This window comes from Fundulus heteroclitus, chromosome 6 (assembly GCF_011125445.2).
Source record: "Fundulus heteroclitus isolate FHET01 chromosome 6, MU-UCD_Fhet_4.1, whole genome shotgun sequence".
Lineage (NCBI taxonomy): Eukaryota > Metazoa > Chordata > Actinopteri > Cyprinodontiformes > Fundulidae > Fundulus > Fundulus heteroclitus.
This window is the reverse complement of record NC_046366.1, coordinates 8,420,156-8,439,320: the sequence shown is the minus strand read 5'-3', so window position 1 is coordinate 8,439,320 and position 19,165 is coordinate 8,420,156. Positions and strand designations below refer to the sequence as shown.

Below are 19,165 nucleotides of genomic sequence, written 5' to 3'. Positions count from 1 at the left end.
GGAAAATTAATCTACACAATGTATAACAGTATGAAAACCTTAAAGGGGACATGTCATGCTTTTTAATGCCTCCCTTTTCACATTTTAATCATTCATTGTGATTTATTTAAGTGGAACTGCAAAGCTTTGGTCTGAATTCCTCGTTGATGTTGCCCTACAGCCCCTCTTTTGCCCCTGTTCCGAGAACTACTCGTTTTGCTGCTGTCTCATTAAATGCAAATGAGGCACTTCAAACCCCACCCCTCCTTTCCAGGTCACAGACAGTTCCACTCCACCCCATTCAGCCATTTTTGTAGTATGCTGGGGGAGGCTTTGTGGAGCCCAGCGGCGCAGAGCCTTATCAGTTTGAGCTGCTGGCTCAAGGTGCTGACTCAGCGAAGCCCGAAACCGGTGCTGCTGAGGCAGTGGTGGACAGAATCGGTTCAGTTATATATCATCATATATATTTCCCGCTTTGCAGTCCAGATGGGATCACCGGTAGCTTTGTGCATCATGATTCATTTGCAGTGTGGACACGAAGCATGGTTGATCTAGAGTGAAGTTCGCAGCAGAAGTTAGTTCTAGGTTGGACAGTGGACATTCACGCTCCGCAGCTTCAGCGGCGTCTGCCTGCTGTTGGAGCCGATACAGGGAGGCTGATCTGGGGCTGCTGCTCTGTCTGCTGGCTGGCTGTTGAAGCTGCAGAGCACGGATATCCAACCCAAAACCAACCTCACCACGGCCTCACACCATCCCCTTCCTGGCTGCCTCAAGACATCAACGGCAGGACAATTGGTCGCTTTCACCTAAATTCTGCAATAAGACATAAAAAGGTGGTAGATTTGTTTCTAGTCGCTTTTTTGAAGAAAAAAAGTCGCTAGAGGGATTGAAAAGTGCAGGATACGTAAACAGTACTATAAGACAACCATGTTGACAGTTTATGGGCAGGAAAAAAAGTTGATTTGGCGGTGAGTTACCCTTTAAAGGCATCAGAGATGTTAATCACTGTATCAAATAGCTTAAGAGAAAAGTTCAGGGACTTATATCTTTCACTCTCTTTACATTTGTGTCTGGCTCCCAGCTCTGTGCTTCACTGCTTTCATTCCTTTCCCCGGCTTGTTCACTGCTTAATGTGATCAATTGCTGGGTTCTGCTGTTTAGCCAGCCTATTACCCTTGCTTTAACGCAGCGTTTTGGGACCTTACCACCATTTTCCTGTTCCAATCAAAGCCTGAACAGAATGCAGTCCAGTTGTTCCACGAAAACAGGGTTTTCTCGCTAAAACAGTCAATCAGCACCACACTGGTGTACATAAACCAGATCATTTCACAGCTTTGCTCTCTACAGCTTTTTTGGGAAATGAGCTGTAGAAAGTCAATGTGAGGCTCTTTGCCTCCTCTCCAGCAGCACAAACATACCCCGAGGCTCAGTGGAAGGGAAACATAATAATGAGATTTTAGTAATGTGAAGGAGCATCATGTGATCTCCAGAATGTGCTGTGCTTCCTCTCACACTGCCACTGCCCTATCGCTAAGATTGGAGTATTTCTGCCATAAATTCTGTTTTCAGCAACATACCCTGTCCTTATTAAAGACGTTGCTTTTCTAAACCAGCAGTTGGTTGCTAATCTCTCGCAATGGGCCACTTGGTGAGCATTACATTTGGATACTTTGTAATTTCTGCATATTTTTAAAGGTTGCGTTCATAATTCAGTGGTCATTCATGCCATCATTTTTACCGTCTCCAAGAGGCCATTAAGTACAATGTAACCACAAAACATTTGTGGAAATGATTGCTGTCTGTGTCGTGACATCACTCCCTGCTCTCTGTGCTGCACTGGCAATCAGGTCTGAGCGGTAACAACAGCGGCGGCTCCAATTACTGGGAGTTGCTGCACCTGGGAGGAGCACTATATATTCTCCCAGCAGGTAACCACCAGATTCTTGAAAGCTGTTGTGTGAGTCAACCATCCAGCGGTCCTTGTATTGACCTCCTGATCGCGACCTGTCTCGTTCCTTTTTTCTCCTGCTGGCTTTGCCCTTATCGGATTCTCCTGTTGGCTTCTGTATTCTGGACATTGACCTCCTGCCTTGCTTATTGACCGCTCCTGCCTGTCTTTGCCCCCGTCTGGATTCTCCTGCCTGCCGTGTACGACCCAAGCCAGTACCTCGGACCTGTCTCCTATTTGGAAACCTCTGCCTGGTGTGTGTGTGCCTCCTGTTACAGATTCTCTCGCCTGGGTCCTGGAATCAACTTCTTGCCAAGCCCTTCTGTAAACCTCTGCCCTGTGGACTGTCCTGCTGTGCATGATCCCCGACCTTACTGCGACTTACCTGCTAGCCTTTGCTCTGTCTAGCCACGTCATGATTCGCATCAGTCAATGATCCGAATCATTCAGACAGAGCAGTTAGGATCATATTTCAGAGCCAGTGCCACCTCTCGGTGTCTGAGAAGGTTGGTGGCTTTGATTCAGTGCATTACAACTCACCCTCACTGAGTTGTTCTCGGCCGCTAACTCTGCTATTCTCCCCATAAACTTTGAAAGCTTTACTCTCCTTATCACATTTATTAATTTAGCCATCTTTACAAATGCACCTGCTGGCGATGCAAAAGAAGCTCTACACTGGTGGCAACCAGTGTAGAGCTTCTGTTGGGACTCTGTTGTTGTTGTTTTTTTGTTGTTGCATAAAACCTTTTTCAATACTGACACAAAAACAGTTATTTAGGCTAAAAGGCTCTCCACCAAAAATATAATACTGAAATATATGCTGTGCAGCCTTTCCTAGCACTGAGTTCATTAAGACAGAAAAAAAACATTGAATTAATGTCTGGATTTTAGGTTTCACCTTGTTTATTATGAGATTTATATTCTTTCATCCACCAGTCAGTACATATCTGGTATATTAAATATACTTTAACAGTAGCTCACAATGCAGATTGCAAATAAACATGCGGCACATCCACTACTGGCACCTCTAAATATGTTTTAAAAGCCTTTAAATAAATTCATTTTCTTTTATTTCATCATTATGCTTCCTAAAAGCAATATGTAAGCAACATGTAATTAAGCTGAGAACCACCAATCTCCACATCATGTCTGATTGCTAGATACATTTGCAAAGGGAGCTGTGCAGAGCGTGCTCTAAACAAAATAATTCACCAAAAACATATATTGTTTGCTAGTGTCACCAAAAATAGGTACCGGTTGTAAAAACAGAGATTTTGATTTGTCACAACTGACATTTTTATTAGACTAGAGTTATCATCAGCCACAGTAAATGTCAGCTGTGTCGTATGTAGCAGGCACTAACAAGCTCAGAAGTCAACACTTTCCATCCTCACAGCATTCACCAATCAACCCTCCACCCCACCACCACCCAAAAAAAAAAATTATTTAAATTGCAATTCTATTTCTGCCTGTTCTCAGACTAAAAGCTGATTTTAGTAAGAAAAGCAACCAGAGCACTGATGCATACCTTCCTACCATGTGGTTTTTCAGTGGGGTTCTCATTCCCCGTCTTCCTGGTCCGTTTTGGTGGGGGTGCCCAGAAACAGTGGAAGAGGGGAAGGAAGGCAGGATGTGTCACCGTGAACGAAATACAAGATCTCATACATTATGGATGCAGTCAGTCGAAGGGGAAGATTCTTACATAAGGATCAGCTGCTTATGTAAATATATGAAGACGTGAGGATGGTGATTGGTGTGGGGGATTTTTTTTGACTAGATGCATCTTAGTAGGTTTATATAATGTTTTTGTACTGTGTTAGTTTTTTTTTTAAGAGTAATACCGAATAGTGCTTCGGTCTTCGTGTGTGTGTGCGTGTGTTTTCTCATCCGTTCCTGTGGAACATGCTGCTGGAGATAGCAGGCTTCAAAGGCAGAGCATGGCTAATGACTGTAAAACGCTGTGACAGCCAAAGAGGGTTACCCCCTCTGTCTGTCCTCGGAGCCCTCTCTTTATATTTAGGGGGCCCTTCTTCTTCTGCTAATCTTTACGTTTTCTAAACTCTCTACTTTAGTTTTCCTGAAGCAAACCCATTCCTCTGTGAGATAAATAAAGAACAGCAGGAGATTATCACCCCATCTGTTAACACAGCATCCTCTTGCTTCTGCCAGCTTTGCACATGAAATAATCACATGAAGTGCAGGAAATTGTTTTCGTGTCAATCTCAGTCAGTCTTTTACTTTTCTGCTCTAAACCATTGACCTCAGTTTAACGTCTTTGCATTCACAAGGGTGTAGGAACTTATGTTTAAATAACAACCTGAGGTCATTTGTTGTCTCAATGCAGCATTATTGGACAGAAGAAAATGTAGATTAAGTTTTTTTGCTTTACTTTGACAATTTCAGTCCCCTCCTTGTAACAGGAATGGATGGCGGTCTCAGACAAAGCCAATTCTCCCATGGATGCCATTTTTGTTTGGTCTCTTCCTTATGGTTGAATCCTGAACATTGACCTTAAATGAGACAAGTGAAGTCTACCGTGCTTTAGGTGTTGTTCTGAGTTCTTTTGGGACCCCCTGGATGAGTCAGCGGTGTGCTCTTGGAGTACGTTTGGTAGGCTGGCCATTCCTGGCTAGTTCACCACTGTTCCATGTTTTCTCCATTTGAGGATAATGCCTCTCTCTCTCTTGAGTAACAGACAGACAGATGCCAGTGACTTTGTTTCTCATATGAATTTATTTCGATTGGGAAATGATCTGTTGTGTCTTGTGATGTTTTAGCTTCGTTCATGTTGTCAGATTTGTTGCATTTGAGTGATTTCCCGATTCTATGGGTCAGGCAATATTCATGTCTGTGTCTGGCTTGTGAAATTAAAACAGCATTGTGTGGCTGAATTAACTCAGAGAGGTCAAATATGTTTGCATAAAGGGCTAGGTTTCTTTGGACAGCCATTCTCCCTTGCTGAATTAAATGATGTTTAGTTATTTACTCTGGTGTATTTGTCTGATATAAAAATTAGTTTGATCTGAAACATAAAAAAATATTAACAAAAACGCAAAAACAAAAGTAATCTGTAAATCAATAGATTGCATGAAATCAAACAGCACTTGGGAAGAAGAAGCACCTGTCACATCATTTGATGCACAAGTACCGGGGGCACTTGCATAAGAAATCAGAATGACTCCCTAAGCCTAACACACACTGTATAATTTTCAATTTTTTTTACAGGACTTGAATGTGTCACAATGTGTAAGGTGGATAATCTAACTCTTGAGATAACCTACTATCACTCTGCAGGATAAAGGAGATGTCAAACTGCACAATTTGTTGCTGCAGCAGAATTGCGTCAGCAAGGCTGGACATGGATACAGGTCTCTCAGCGATTGTACTGCAAGGTGGGGTGTTAATGTGCTTTTAAAAAGATTTTAATCAAACACTGAAGAGAGGAAGGGAAGGATGAATGGGAGAGGAAGATGACAGAAGTGCTCATAGTTGAGCAAAAGAGGAGGACAATCAGCTCTGGTCAGTAGTAGCAGCACATGATTCTTCAGAGAAATTCTCAGACGCTGCTTAATAATCCTGGTAGGTCGATGTGTGACCAATAAAAACTAGAGACCACTAATTCAGGGTCACCAACAGATATTTTCTTTTATGACCAAAGCTTTTGGATAAGAGCACCGACAATAAAACACTGTGAATCAGCGTTGGCTGATAGATGATGTTAGTTTCCATTACTAGTGGATGGCCAGTAGGGACACAGCACTGGAAGGGTTCAGACTTTACTTGGCGGCCTTGAACTTTCTGTGTTAGCCTTGGGGTCCATGTATCTGACTCCGTTCCCATTCTTGTGTGGCATCCCACAGGGCTCGACTTTAGACCCCCTTCTCTCTTTATTTGCTCCCACTTGGTTCCATGCTAAGAAAACATGCCGTTACGTCCGCTGTTACGCGGACGACACTCAGATGTATGTCCCACTAACAAGGATAAATGTATCTTGTGCTACATTACTGATACAGTGCCTTGATGGTATACAGGCCTGGATGGCTCTCAACTTCCTGAAACTCAAATCATCAGATCAATCGTTTATCATCAAGCAGTTGACTATAATAGTGTACCCCGAGCGAGCTATTTTTAGAAACGTAACGTCACAATGACGTCACATCACGTGGTACGCAGTAGGGCAAACTTGCATAGTCCGCCACTGTATCGCTGTAAAAGAGACGTGCGTTACCCTTGGTTTTACTCGGTAAAACGACTGCTTTTTCCAAATCTAAAACCATGGTTTTTAAACATTGTTGCTATGGAACGTGCAACAGCGACTCGAGGTACGCTGATCGGCCGCATATGAAGGATGTTTTCTTCAAGACTGCCAAGGAGAAATGTGTGCGCTGAGTACACCGGTGCGGTCGGCCTACATATGTAGCAAGCATTGTGTCGGAGGAAAGGGCCCAACCCAAGAACATCCTGACCCAATTCCAGCGACATCAAGTAGTGAACAGGTAAGAGTATTTTGGTGGCCGACATGTTAATATTGAAGCGCCTGCTACCATGATAGCATATAGGCTATCACGGTAGCAGGCGCTAACATGATACCCTGCTACCAGGATAGCTTACTCAAAAACATTTCAAATAAGACAAACATTAAACATATACCGATCCCTGGACGGTGATTACAAACAAAAAAACGGCCGACGACGTCATGACCGCCGCGCAGGAAAAAAAAAAATCAAAGCTTTCCGTTCGATCAACTCGGCCCATTTTCCGGTCTTTTTAAGCCCTCGACACTCAAGCCATCGTTTGAGCTGAAGGTTGGTGTGTTCTTCGACAGTGCGACCAGTAAACCGTGCGTCTGGGACAACGTCTTGGGAAAGTTTAACGGCTGTAAAGTCGGTCATATCGCTGGTTCTGTTGTGCGTGTAATAGCTGGTTGCTACGGGCGTTCTCTACCTGTATGCCCTACCTAAGGGGCAAAAGGGGCGTTGCTCTTGAGTCGGTGACGTCACGTGCGCGGTACGCTATTAACCCGATTCTTTCTCAAAGGAACTTTGAGATTGTTATTTATGCCTTCGTCACCCCTCTCCTTGCTCACTGCAATATGTTATGACAAACGTGGGAACCCAATATTCAAGCCAGACATGGTGTTGAGTTTAGAAATGTTTATTAAAACACAAAAACCTGGTGCAGGAAGGTGATGTCCAGAGTGGGGCAGAAGACAGGCAGCGCAGACAGCAGGCTGCTAGCAGCAGAAGATAACAGGCCGAACAGGCTGAAGGCAGGAATGAGGTCTATGAAGCAGAGAAGGCTGAGAGCTGGAGACGATATCCATGAGACAAGCTTGGGTCATATACAGAGATAGCAGGCAGAGGATGGCAGACAGGTCCAAGGGACAGGGCGAGAGTTGTAGTCAGAAACTGTCCAGGTCGTGTCCAGAAATCAGAGAGCCGAATGAGGTTTCCAAGCGAGGGCGCCGGGCAACACAGGGACACCCAGAGATGAGACAACTTGGTCAGGAGTACAAGTAAATGCAGGCAAAGAATGCTAGACAGCTGCTGACAGACAACAAGGCTTGTGACAATCTGGCAGAGACTGGTTGTGAGAGGCAGGTAGGCAGAATCAGAGGTGGGAGGAAGAAAGGTAATTGGGAGGGAAAAAGGTGTAGCTGCTCACTGTGAGCAGCAAAGCAGTGTGTCAAACAGCCTGCCGGCCCAAAAAACAACAGATGACAGGGGGGGAAAAAATCAGGGATGACAGCAGTTGGTGGTTTGTCTGTTGCCCAACTCCAGGGGTTACAAAATGCAGCAGCATGTCTTTTAACTCGCACAGGTGAATAAGATAATTATTCATGCCCCTGGCAGATTTAGGTTTAAAGTGATGTTTTATTTTCACCAACCTCTTTCTTTTGACTGGAAGTAGTATTAACATTTTGGAGTGGCACAGCTGGGGGATTGCTAAAAACTAGAGTGATGGCAAAAAAAAAGTCTTCCAATGACAAAAACTCTTTAGAATACCAACAAAAATAAGATGCTTAGCAATTATAATAATGGTTTATTCGCTGGATTACTGATAAAGATTGATTCACTGTTTTCTGACAAGGGATATGTAATTTCGGCACACTAACCTATCAATAAAAGGTAACCAAAAATGCAGACTGCTGAGGACACTTGTAACTGTAAATCTGTCCTGTCATCCAAGAGACAAGCACGAAGCCATGTAGTTTGCAGCTGTTCATCTCAAAGCTATGTTTGGCTTATGTCTCCTACCCACGCCTCATTTCACGTGTCCTTGCAAGGTCAGTCTCAGTCAGCTGGTTGTCCTCAGCAAAGGATCGTGATGCAGTTTTTGCACCAAAAACCAAGCGTTCAGTTATCTTCCATACACTTTCAAGCACCATCTTTGTTTTTTACCATAGCAAGCTGCTGAAACTTGATTAACTTTCCATTTAATACAATGAACCAGCTTTCCGGAGAGTTTAACATGGACACTGCTGCATATTGCAGGATGGTTTCTGTGTAGGGGACTGCAGGAGATTTGATGAAAATTTGATTTACCACTCTGGTATCATTTACAAGTATTGCAACTATAGATTTATTGTTAACAATTATGTAGGGAACCAACAGAATGTTTTTCATACTATAAGTTTTCAAATATATACATTTTATTACAATTTTGCCTCTTACTATTAGACTGGTCCACAACCTAGCCCCTTGTAATAACAATGATATTACTACTAGTAGTAGTAGTAATATAATTTAATAACAACAATAATAATAATAATGTACCTCATACCACCATCACTTTGTGTTAAAGAGAACGGTCCAAAAAAGACAAATGATCTGGTAATTGGCGGTTATGTGGACAAAAATGGGTTTGGCTTTGGGCCCTGTTGTACCAATTGAGCGTTGTTAAAACACATCCTACAGTCCCCGAGCACCAGCAAGTAATGTCGGACTGTTTGGTTTTTGTTTTGACATGAAAAGGAGTTAAGTTTACATTAATGGCCTCCTCAGTCACTAGATCTTAATTCAGCTGAACATCCTCGTGATGTGGGGCTATGGCAGATTGGCATTATGGACAAATCTGAACCTATATATTGACCAAAATCACTGAAGATACATAGTTTCTGACACCTTGTTGAACCTATGCCATGAGGAAGGCAGTTCTGACTGTAAAACTGTCTCTAACATGGTAATAGAGAAGGGCAGAGTGGATGATCAGTGTAAGTATATTAGTCCATAATTATTTATTTACAGTTTTTTGAATATCTAGGTATTTGTAGGACAGTAAGCCAATTCTTGCATTGTTTTAATCTACTGGTTAGCACTCATTTGGTTGATGTGGAAGGAAAAACTGTGCATGAGGAGTGTGCGAGTAAGACAGGGACAATCATCAGGGAGGTTTCATGCCCCATAAACATGCGCCATTCAGTCTCTAATCTAATGCCTGCAGCTTAACGGCTGCCACGGCCCAATGACGGACTGTCAAATCTTCACAGAGTGAGACTTCTCTCCCCATTTAAGTGCACTTAAAGCCCTGCAGGGACCCCCAAGCCAGATAGCTCCTGTCCACCTTATAAGTTTTGAAATACTAAATGAGTTTAAAATGTAAGTCCTGACATTTTTCAGCTGGCAGCAAACTTGCAGCCAGAAATGTTTAGGCGCTAACAACATTACTTGGCTGGGAAAGTCCCGGTGACTCCAATCTTTGTCACACCGTTGCCACTGCAAGCAACCGCCAATCGATACCTGGATTTACACCCTAGCTTTGCTTCATAGATCGACAGAGATATTCCAGACAGACCAAGGACTTCTTTCCTCCAGTGTGTCAGTGCTCAGTGGAGTGTCGCTGAAACAACATCAGACAGCTTTCTGTACCCTGGAGACAGAGTGATTGTAATGCTTTTAGGGCTTATTGCTTCCAGTGTATTTATAGATCTCCAAAGGGTGCTGAGTGCTCTCTCATTCTCTGCCTCTTTTTCTTTCTTGCCAACTCCTGTAGTGTCATTTTCACAACTTCATATCCAATTGCTCGGTGAGGAAAAACACAACAGGCATGGCAGACTGAAAACCAAACATAAAGGTGTTTCTCAAGAAATTTAAAGATGATTTATTTTTTAGTTGAAGATCGCTGAATGGGAAAGAAAGTAGCTTCTTTACATCATTTATTACATTTACATTATGTACGAGTGTGTATATATATATATATATATATATATATATACATACACAAAACATACATAAAACATACACACACACATACACACACACCATATATATATATATATATATATATATATATATATATATATATATATATATATATATATATATATATAGATAGATAGATATATATATATAAAATTCACTGATATTGTTTTAGAATTTAGCGAATAGAAGTAATTTTGGTAATCCTAACTAACCTAAAACAGGAAGAATGTGGGTAGATTTAAGACGGTGAGGAGATACAATTGCATCTTTTTTTATACAGTTTGTGTAAACATTAGATTAGATTAGATTCAACTTAATTGTCATTACACAGGTACAGGTACAAGGCAACGAAATGCAGTTTAGGTCTAACCAGAAGTGCAATAGCAGCAGGTGCAGGATAAACAATGGCTCCATATGTACAGGACATGGGTTATTACTGAATAAATATAGAGATGGATACTATTATAAACAGAATTTTACTGATAGATTTGTCCTATGAGTATAATATTTAGATAACTAGTATTGTGAACTAAATTTACAGATGGATATGTACCGAATATAATATACAGGTGGATATTACTATGAATAGAGTTTTACAGATATGTACAATAGCATAATATACAGATTGTTATTAGAACAGAGTTTGCATGTACTATGAATATATGTACAGATGGCTATTACTATAGGCAGAATTGTGAGCATGATATACAGGTAGCTATTACTATAAAATGTATAAATAAAGTTTGGACAGAAACTATTTAAAGTGCAGTGGAAGGTAATTGCATATTACAGTTAAAGTACGGTATTGTAAATGTAAACAATTGTGAAAAAACAGTCAGCAGTGCAAATCAATATTCAGTCAAGGTGAGTAGTGCAAGATGCATGTAAACAGTTGTTACAATAGTAACAGTCAGGAGTGCAGGTGAACATTACAGTCTTGTAAATAACAAAATGGAGGTAGGTGTGAGGAGAGAGAGGAGAGTCTATCAGTGAGGGTTAGAGATCAATAAAGAGACATCTCTGGGGAAAAAGCTGAAACATCTGGTTTCAACTGTGATATTGAAGTGAATCCGTTCCTTTAATGCATCAAACTCATGAAATACAAAGAATTGCCCTGTTCTCTCCTTGTGTTGAAAACAGTAGTGCCACAAAGCACCACAGTGAACATAAACCACTGGTTTTCTGAGACTGTCTTTGGTTTTGATCATTCACAGATCCATGTCCCCTCTTCAGAGTATATAATTAGCCGCTAATACTTGTTCTGGGTTTGCTTCAGTTTATTCCATTGTTTTTTTGTCAAACTTTTTCCACTGCAATTCCTTTTTGTGTAGTTTCTGTTTAAAATAATCCCTTATGTGCTTGAACAATTTATTAGTTTGAGCTGTTAATAAGCTTTGTATTTATCCTATAAATGGCCTGAACCATGTATTCTGGGTCCCACTGAATGCAAATCTAGTAGCAGCAGTGGAACCGTGGAGCTAGACACTGTACTTTTACTTTGTTTTTCCATTTATGTGTTAAGTCATTCTCACTGCATTCATGCATCAAAGCTAAACTAATAGAAAACAGATTTGTTATTTAGACACTAAAGGGTTCTGGTTGAGAGTCAAAACTACCCGTGTCCAGTTGCTTTCACCCTCCAGTTGGCTAAGGTGAATTACGACAGGTAGTGACATCAGGCTGCTGTGGCCAAGGCCGATCTGCAACAGTCCAGGTAATTTTATGCTGCAGGGATGCAGCACATGATTCATCATGCTGTGTTTCTATAGATTTATGTGGATATACTTGGCTCTCCTTTCAAATTAATTTCATATTCCATTGTGCGGCCCTTCCACTGCCTAGAAACGTTGTGATGTAAAACACGTTTTTGTCCTCTCATCTGTAGATCTTTAGTCACTGACTGTTTTCTGGTATAAATCAGAGAAGCAAACAGGAGAATTACTTGATCAGATCCCAATAAACAGATCATCAAAAATATTATGTGTTTTTCATTTCCTAGGAGTAGAATTTTTTTATAGGAAAATAAAAAAAAATCAACCCTGCTGCTTTTATATTGTACAAATATATCAAGCATTTGAGCTTTCTCTGAATGCCTTGAACTCTGTCAAACAAGGGAATTGCTGTAAATGTAACCTCCCCGCCACAACCACCGCCATGCATTCAAAGGAAAATGCTCCGCTCGCCTTGAACCTGCCGTGTGACGCAGGCAATCCATCAACCTGAGACGTGTCAAACGACTGTTTCGTTGCCCTTTCCTACTCTCTAAGGAGAAGGAGAAAAAAAAAAAAAGAAAACCGATGCTGGCCTTGACACTGCTGAATTCCTGCCCTTTACAAGTGCTTCTTCTTGTGTTGCTTCATGGTTAATTGGGATTTTGCTGGAAAGGCAGCACTGGTGAAAGCACACATGAACAGACAGCGGAGAGGCAAAGGTTGCATTAAGCTGAGTCAGAGCCCACATCTTAGTTGTTGCATTCGTGTTTTCTGGATTTCATGGATATTTTGTCCTGAGAACCACTTCCAGAGATCTGTGTTTAGCAGGTACCTCAAAGCAAGGGACCCAGTTGAGGCCCATTGCTTCCAAGGAAGGGGCCTTTTTCATTATCTATAAATCATAACCATCAAAATTCCACTTACAAAATGATCAAATCACCTGTTAATGCTTTATTTAATTGTAGAATACGTCATACTGATGCTCTCTCTGCACCGATTAAGATTTACTCTCATTAGACTGTCCACTGCCTGGAGGAGCTGAAACAGCAGGGATGGAAACATGTGGACCGTGTATTTAGCTTGATCTTTCATCCCAAGATGGTTAGCCAAGTACTGAAAAAGGAAGGGTGGATGGGCTTAATGATAACCAGGCAACTTCCTGTCAGGCTCATTTGGTTTTTAGAAATTGAGGCGTTTTGTAACTGATTTGCCTCGGTCAAAAATGGACTTTATCCGGATTTCTGATGGACGAAGGGGAAGGGTTCTCTGTCTTCTCCCAGCACCACGGAGCCTGTAGGAAATACCTAATTGACTTGAATGGCTTTTATTTGTGATGGAACGGAGTTCACATGGATGACGGAGTCTGTGTGGATGAGGGAGATAAACACGAATGGAGCTGAACAGAGATTCAAGGACAAAATCTGATGCAAGGACAAAGCCAAGAATACAAGTACAAAACTCTAAGTGAGAACGAGCACAAGAATACACTAGAACAGTAAAAGTAAGGAAAAGCATCTTACGAACATAAAGATAGAGAAGTGAACCTATACGGCTAAACCTATGGAACATAATAAATGACAAGAAAAACATGAATCTAAATTAAAAACCATAACCAAACACTGCAAATCTGTGACAACTAGCACATATAGCAACTTTTCAAAGTCCTCTGTAAATATCTTTTGTTATTGCTCAAGCCGAATTCAGCTCAATTCAGTTTATTTTTGCAGCGCCAGTTCACAACACATGTCTTCTCAAGGCACTCTGCAATGAAAAAAGTAAATTCAATCAAATCATACAGACAGATTCCAAGTGAAGAACATTCCAAATGAATCCTGGTTAAATGCAGTCAAGTTAAGTTTATTATTCAACATGGTTAAAGCATTCTCAGGATAGCCAACAGATTGCAGCCTTCACTCCTCCTGGATGAGCGTGTAGCGACAGGGGTCAGTCACTTGTATTGTGTTGCTGAGTCTGCAGCAATCCCTCACGCTAAGCAAGCATGTAGCAACAGTGGAGAAGAAAAGTCCCCTTTAACAGGGAGAAACCTCCAGCAGAATCAGGCTCAGAGTGACCAGGGACACACAAACACAACACAGAAGCACTGATCCAGGCTTAAAAATGTTATCAGAACCATTATTTCAGTATGATACTAATTAGAAATTTGAAAGAACGGTATAAAAAAAACCCTACTTTTATTCCAGGTTTATCTAGAACTTCTTCCTCCTGTAGCCATCTTCCAGTCTCTGGTATCAGTCTGATGGAAGGTTTTCCCACTCCTCTCATTCAGCTCTGTGATGTTTTAAGGGTTTTTATGCATGTGCAGCTTATTTTAAGTCACCATACAGCATCTCAGTAAGATCTAGATCTAGACTTTGACTGGGCCCATGGCTTTCCAGTTATTAATTCTCAGCCAATCCTTGATGGATTTACTGGTATATTTTGGGTCACTGTCATGGCGCAGCATCCGGTTCTGCTTCAGAATAAAACAGTTTTTAAAGATGGTTTCACAATTCGCTCAGGCCCACTCTTCCATTCAGCAGGATTCAGTTTCTGCTGCAGCAAAGCATCCCCAAACAATGACCCATCCAGTGCCATCAGTGAAATTCACCGTCAGTGAAATTCCTTTCAGCATTTGGTTTCTGCCACACATTTCCCTTTTCAAGTCCCCGAATAACTTCATCTTAGATTGATCTTTTCCAAGAACATTATTACAGAAGTCTTGGTCTTTTCTCACTTCTATTATCTGCTAAGATTGATGTTAAATATCCACGTGTCACAATATGTTGGGAAACATGAGTGTGCTCTTCTTTCCACTTGACTGCATTTGACAACATCACTGCTTGATAACTTACTGCATGACATTTACTTTATTTATCTCTGTCACCGAATCCTTTCTTAACATCTCCCAGCGTGAAGATTTTGGCTTTTAAAGCTGTTTACCTGGTGAGAAAATAATTTTTTTTACCAGTCTAACAGGCTAAAGAGGATAACAGTTTATCTCCTTCGCTGGTGCCATACAGTAAAGCGCTGACTTACAGCAGTGCTGATCCTGCCGACTGTTTACTCCTCAGCCCAGACGTGCACACCCCGCTGCAGCACCTCCCTCTGTTGGGAGACGTGGGGCGGCTCGTCAGCTTCGACAAACAACAGATCTGTGCAGAAGTTCTGCCGGGAGCTTCAGCATGCAGAGCTCACCCGGGATACAAAGCGATGTGTTTTTTTTCTAAACGGAAGTCAAAAGGAGACCAAGTCTGTCAAATAACCTTCAGATTAGTCGCAGTTGCATGTCCTTCAAACAGATTTAATTCCTTGACAGACATTTGCTTCTACACTGTTCTAGGACTTTAGGGATTTCTACTGTGGTTCTGGCAGCACTCCACTGCAGTTGTTCCTTCAACTAAGTATTGACTGACATATATCATGTAAGAACATTCACAGGAAACGTATTATGTCTTTATTTGGTCCATGCTCTGACATGGGTGCACAGCTTTCTGCGCTGGTGCCTGTGTTTGGTTTCACACGTGCGCTCCAGATGGCCGGCGAGCTTATGTAGCTCATTCGGGTTGTTGACTCATGCTGGAATTTTACTGCTACACTAAAAAAAATCTGCAAACAACCCCTGATTCCTACTTTAGATATTAATTAGTTTCCCTGCTCTTTGGCAGAGCCCAGTGATTTCCCCTGACGTCGGGCATGTTTGTGAGGGGTGGGGGCGTCTGCAGCTTTGCTCTGCAGAGGAGGGTGTGGAAGATGTAGGAGAATCAATAACATGTCTGAAACAAGCTCATTACTGAGACTAAACACTGCCGTGGGTCTGGGAAACATCATAACCATCGGTGTAGAAGGAGCAGGAGTAAATCAGAGTGTGATATACGCCGCTCTTTGCCATGTTAAAGGTTGATTTTTCATTTTATTGACAAGAGAGTAAGTTTGTAATGTACATTATGCGTGTAGATTTCCTCTATTTTTTTGTCACAACATGATGCTTTAGACCATCAAGCACATTTTAATATTAGAGCAAGCTATAGTTTCTAAGCAAATGTTTGATTTATTAACGGAAAGCAGCTATCCTAACCAACATTGTCTGCGACAAACCAACATCATAAACCAACTGATATTAACCCCAGTTTTGGTTCAGTTTCACCTCTGACCTGTAAAATCATCAAATCATTTAAAAAGAACCTTTCAAGAACATGTAGTAGGCTAAAAGATCTAAAAAAGTAACTCTTCATGGCCCGATCTGAGGATATGAGACACAAAATTAATGACATTAGTCTGGAAAGGGTGACAAAACAATTCGTAATGCTTTCAAACTCCAACAACTCACATAAACAGCAAATGGAGAAAACATAAGGAATCTTCCCAGGTGTTGCTGGCCTGCAGAAATGATTATAAAAGCGCTTTGACAACTCATCCAGGAGGTCACGGAAGAACAAATAACAGCATATGAAGCTCCGTGTGCTAGATTCAGCAATAAGAAAGAGACTGGATCCGTGGTCCAAACCACAGCTGACCAAGAAGAACCCAAAGGCCAGTCTCATTATCTGTTCTTGTTTTAATAATTATTTTAGACTGTCTGTTGTATCATCATTTCACTTCAGTTCAAATGCATCATTAAAAGCCCAAAATTGCTACAACATTTCCATCCAGAGTTGCAGTCGAGTCGGGCTGCTGCACAAATTCTTCTCCGGCCAGGAGAAGAAGACTATGCTTGTGTCATCAGGAAAGAAGACACTGACTGAAGGAATAACCTGGTAGTCAGCTGACCTCATGCTTTGTCTTCAGATCTTCTTTCATATATGCATTTTGGGGTTCTTAGAGTTTCTTGGATCGCACTCTCTTTAGTTTATTATTCTTAAGTGTTTGTTTATATTTTAGTTCTTACTTTTGCGGGCTGGTGAGCAGAATTTGTTATATTTCTTCCCTGTACTCCTCTCTCACTGCCCCTGCCATTGTTCTCCTTCATTTCCCTCAGCCCTCATTGGTCTCAGCTGTTGCTCAGACTCACTGGATTACTCACACCTGCTCTCCATGCCGTCTCTCCTCACTCTCCCCTGTATATACAGTCATGTTCAATAAATTAGAATATTACCGAACAGTTCATTTCTTTCAGTAACTCTCTTCACTAAGGGAAACTCATTGATTAACACAGACCGGTGGTGTTTTAAAACGTTTATTTCTGTTCGTTATGACCCCCCCCCCTTCAGCTAATAAAAACACAGCATTTAAGATCAGAATATGGCATCAGACCAATAAAAAAAGCAACATTCCTTTTGCAGAAACTCATTTTGCAGGTTTAATGAATATTATGTATAATGTCTACTTAAAGGTTGCTTTTTTTTTTTTTCAAAACGTAAAATTTATCTGACACACCAGCCTCCTATAAATGCATATTCTATTTTATTGAACATGACTGGTTTCTCTGCTAACTTTTCATCAGACCTCGTGTTCCTGATCTCCGTTCCTCTGCCAGAGTTTTTGTCATTAAAAAAATGTCTCCTCAAGTTTTGTTCCCCCTGCCGTTTCTTTATTGTGAGCCTTTATTTCATTCAACTTTTACCATCACCACGTTCTGCTCTTGGGTCCTCCTTTAATCCCATAAAGGACTAGTGGGCACTCTGCAAGATAGCGACTAACTTAATGCGTCTTTCTTCTTACCCTGATGCTCTGTAACAGGGTGAAAATGGACCCAAGACCTTCCGTCATTTTTCCAATCTTTATGCTCCTTCAGGGAAATTAAAGCCCTTTTTTCTAATTAACCTCACTGACCAGGGGTTTTCTGACAGCTGTCGCCTCCCAATCCTTTGAAATTCCCTTCACACCCTGCATGTGGAAATACTCCTACTTACCATACCCAGCATAGCGATGAGTGCTGCTGTTGCAGTTTTTTTTACAATTTAATTTCACCAAATATTTTATTAAGTAATTGTCAATTTTGATTGTCCATGTTTTTTTTTTCCCCAACCCCCTTCCTTCTGCAGAACTGATGGTTTCTTTCACTTTTTAATAATGCTATTTCTGATTCTTTTCCATTCCATTTATGTTTTCTTTACATAATGTGCACCAATAATTAACCCCTCTCAAACAGATTAACATCTTCTCCTTGACAGGATGTGACCTGTCTCCTTGACAGGATGTGACCTGTCAAGGAGACAGGTCACATCCTGACAGGACTATTTAAGAAATGAAAAGCTCCCCCCTGCATCCATTATTATCTCTGTTAAATCCAGCTTGTGATTCTTCTTTGGGGACAGGACTGTGTACGGTGTGTTCACTGATCGGAGAAATAATCAGACTATTTTCTTGTGTTGGTCGCTGGTCAGCGACGGTTTCTTGGTACACCTTAGATTAGATTAGATTAGACACATCATTGATCCCACATCAGGGAAATTTGTGTATTACAGATTAGAATAAACAGTGTCACAATAAGAAACAATCAACACTGGTATGAAAATTAGACGAAAACGACAAGACTCAAACATTCAGACATATAAAATAAGGAAAATCTATAAGCTGTGAGCAGTGTATGCAAAGAGCTATTCACATTATCTACAGAAAAAATAAACAGTTTAAGAACTACGGTATTGCACATGCTAGTTGCACGATGAGAGGTGGCAGACGGGGTTAGGTGTGGTCTGGCGTATCGGAGCATGGACTTCTGTCCTCAGCAGAAAGCCAGATCTGTAAACATCGTCCCGAACTCACCTTCTGCCGACTCCCTGCTGTGATACGCTTCTGCATGATCGCCACGGACAGCCGCGCTCATTTTCTTCCCTTGTCTTTGTTCTTCCAGTGCACTCCCATCGAGGGCCACGGATTTGTCCTGGACAAATACAAGTGCCAGTGCAGGAAAGGATTTTACCATCCGAACCGAGTGGCGCTCAATGGCTTTAAAAGTAGGTTACAAATCTTGTTGTCTAATAAAAACTGAAACTGTGTGATTTGCAGCCAGATCAAAACATTGCAACTTTAAAAGGCTGATTGCAACACTCTCACAAAAGGAATACAACCGGCTGTTCTTAGCTCACGGGTAAACCCTTTATCTGATGTTCTTTTTACAGCTTTGAAAGTGTATTCAGCTTCTTCTTCAGCTGGAAAACGTCAACGTCCTTAAAAAAGGATTTTGATCACTGTGGAAAGGGGAACACCTGACATTTAACTCGCGTACCTTTTACATCTTGTAGTGCTGTCCAAAAGTATTCATACGCCCCGAGCTTGTCCTTTTGCAACCAGTCTTTATGCATTTTATTTTTTGTATCAATAAAGCTATTGTCTCTTCCCTGTAGGCACTGGATTTTATTTAGGGGTACCAAAACAAAGAGGGC

At 41.4% G+C, this 19,165-nt stretch overlaps 1 protein-coding gene across 1 annotated transcript in view; it reads left to right on the top strand.

Annotated features, from left to right (window-relative positions):
* The window catches only part of LOC105930223 (probable G-protein coupled receptor 158), a 90,779-nt gene that overhangs the window by 19,008 nt on the left and 52,606 nt on the right, over positions 1-19,165 (top strand). The window contains exon 3 of the mRNA XM_012868322.3: positions 18,634-18,736. Within this exon, the coding sequence (XP_012723776.2) occupies positions 18,634-18,736 (103 nt within the window). The remainder of the gene's footprint in view (positions 1-18,633; positions 18,737-19,165) is intronic.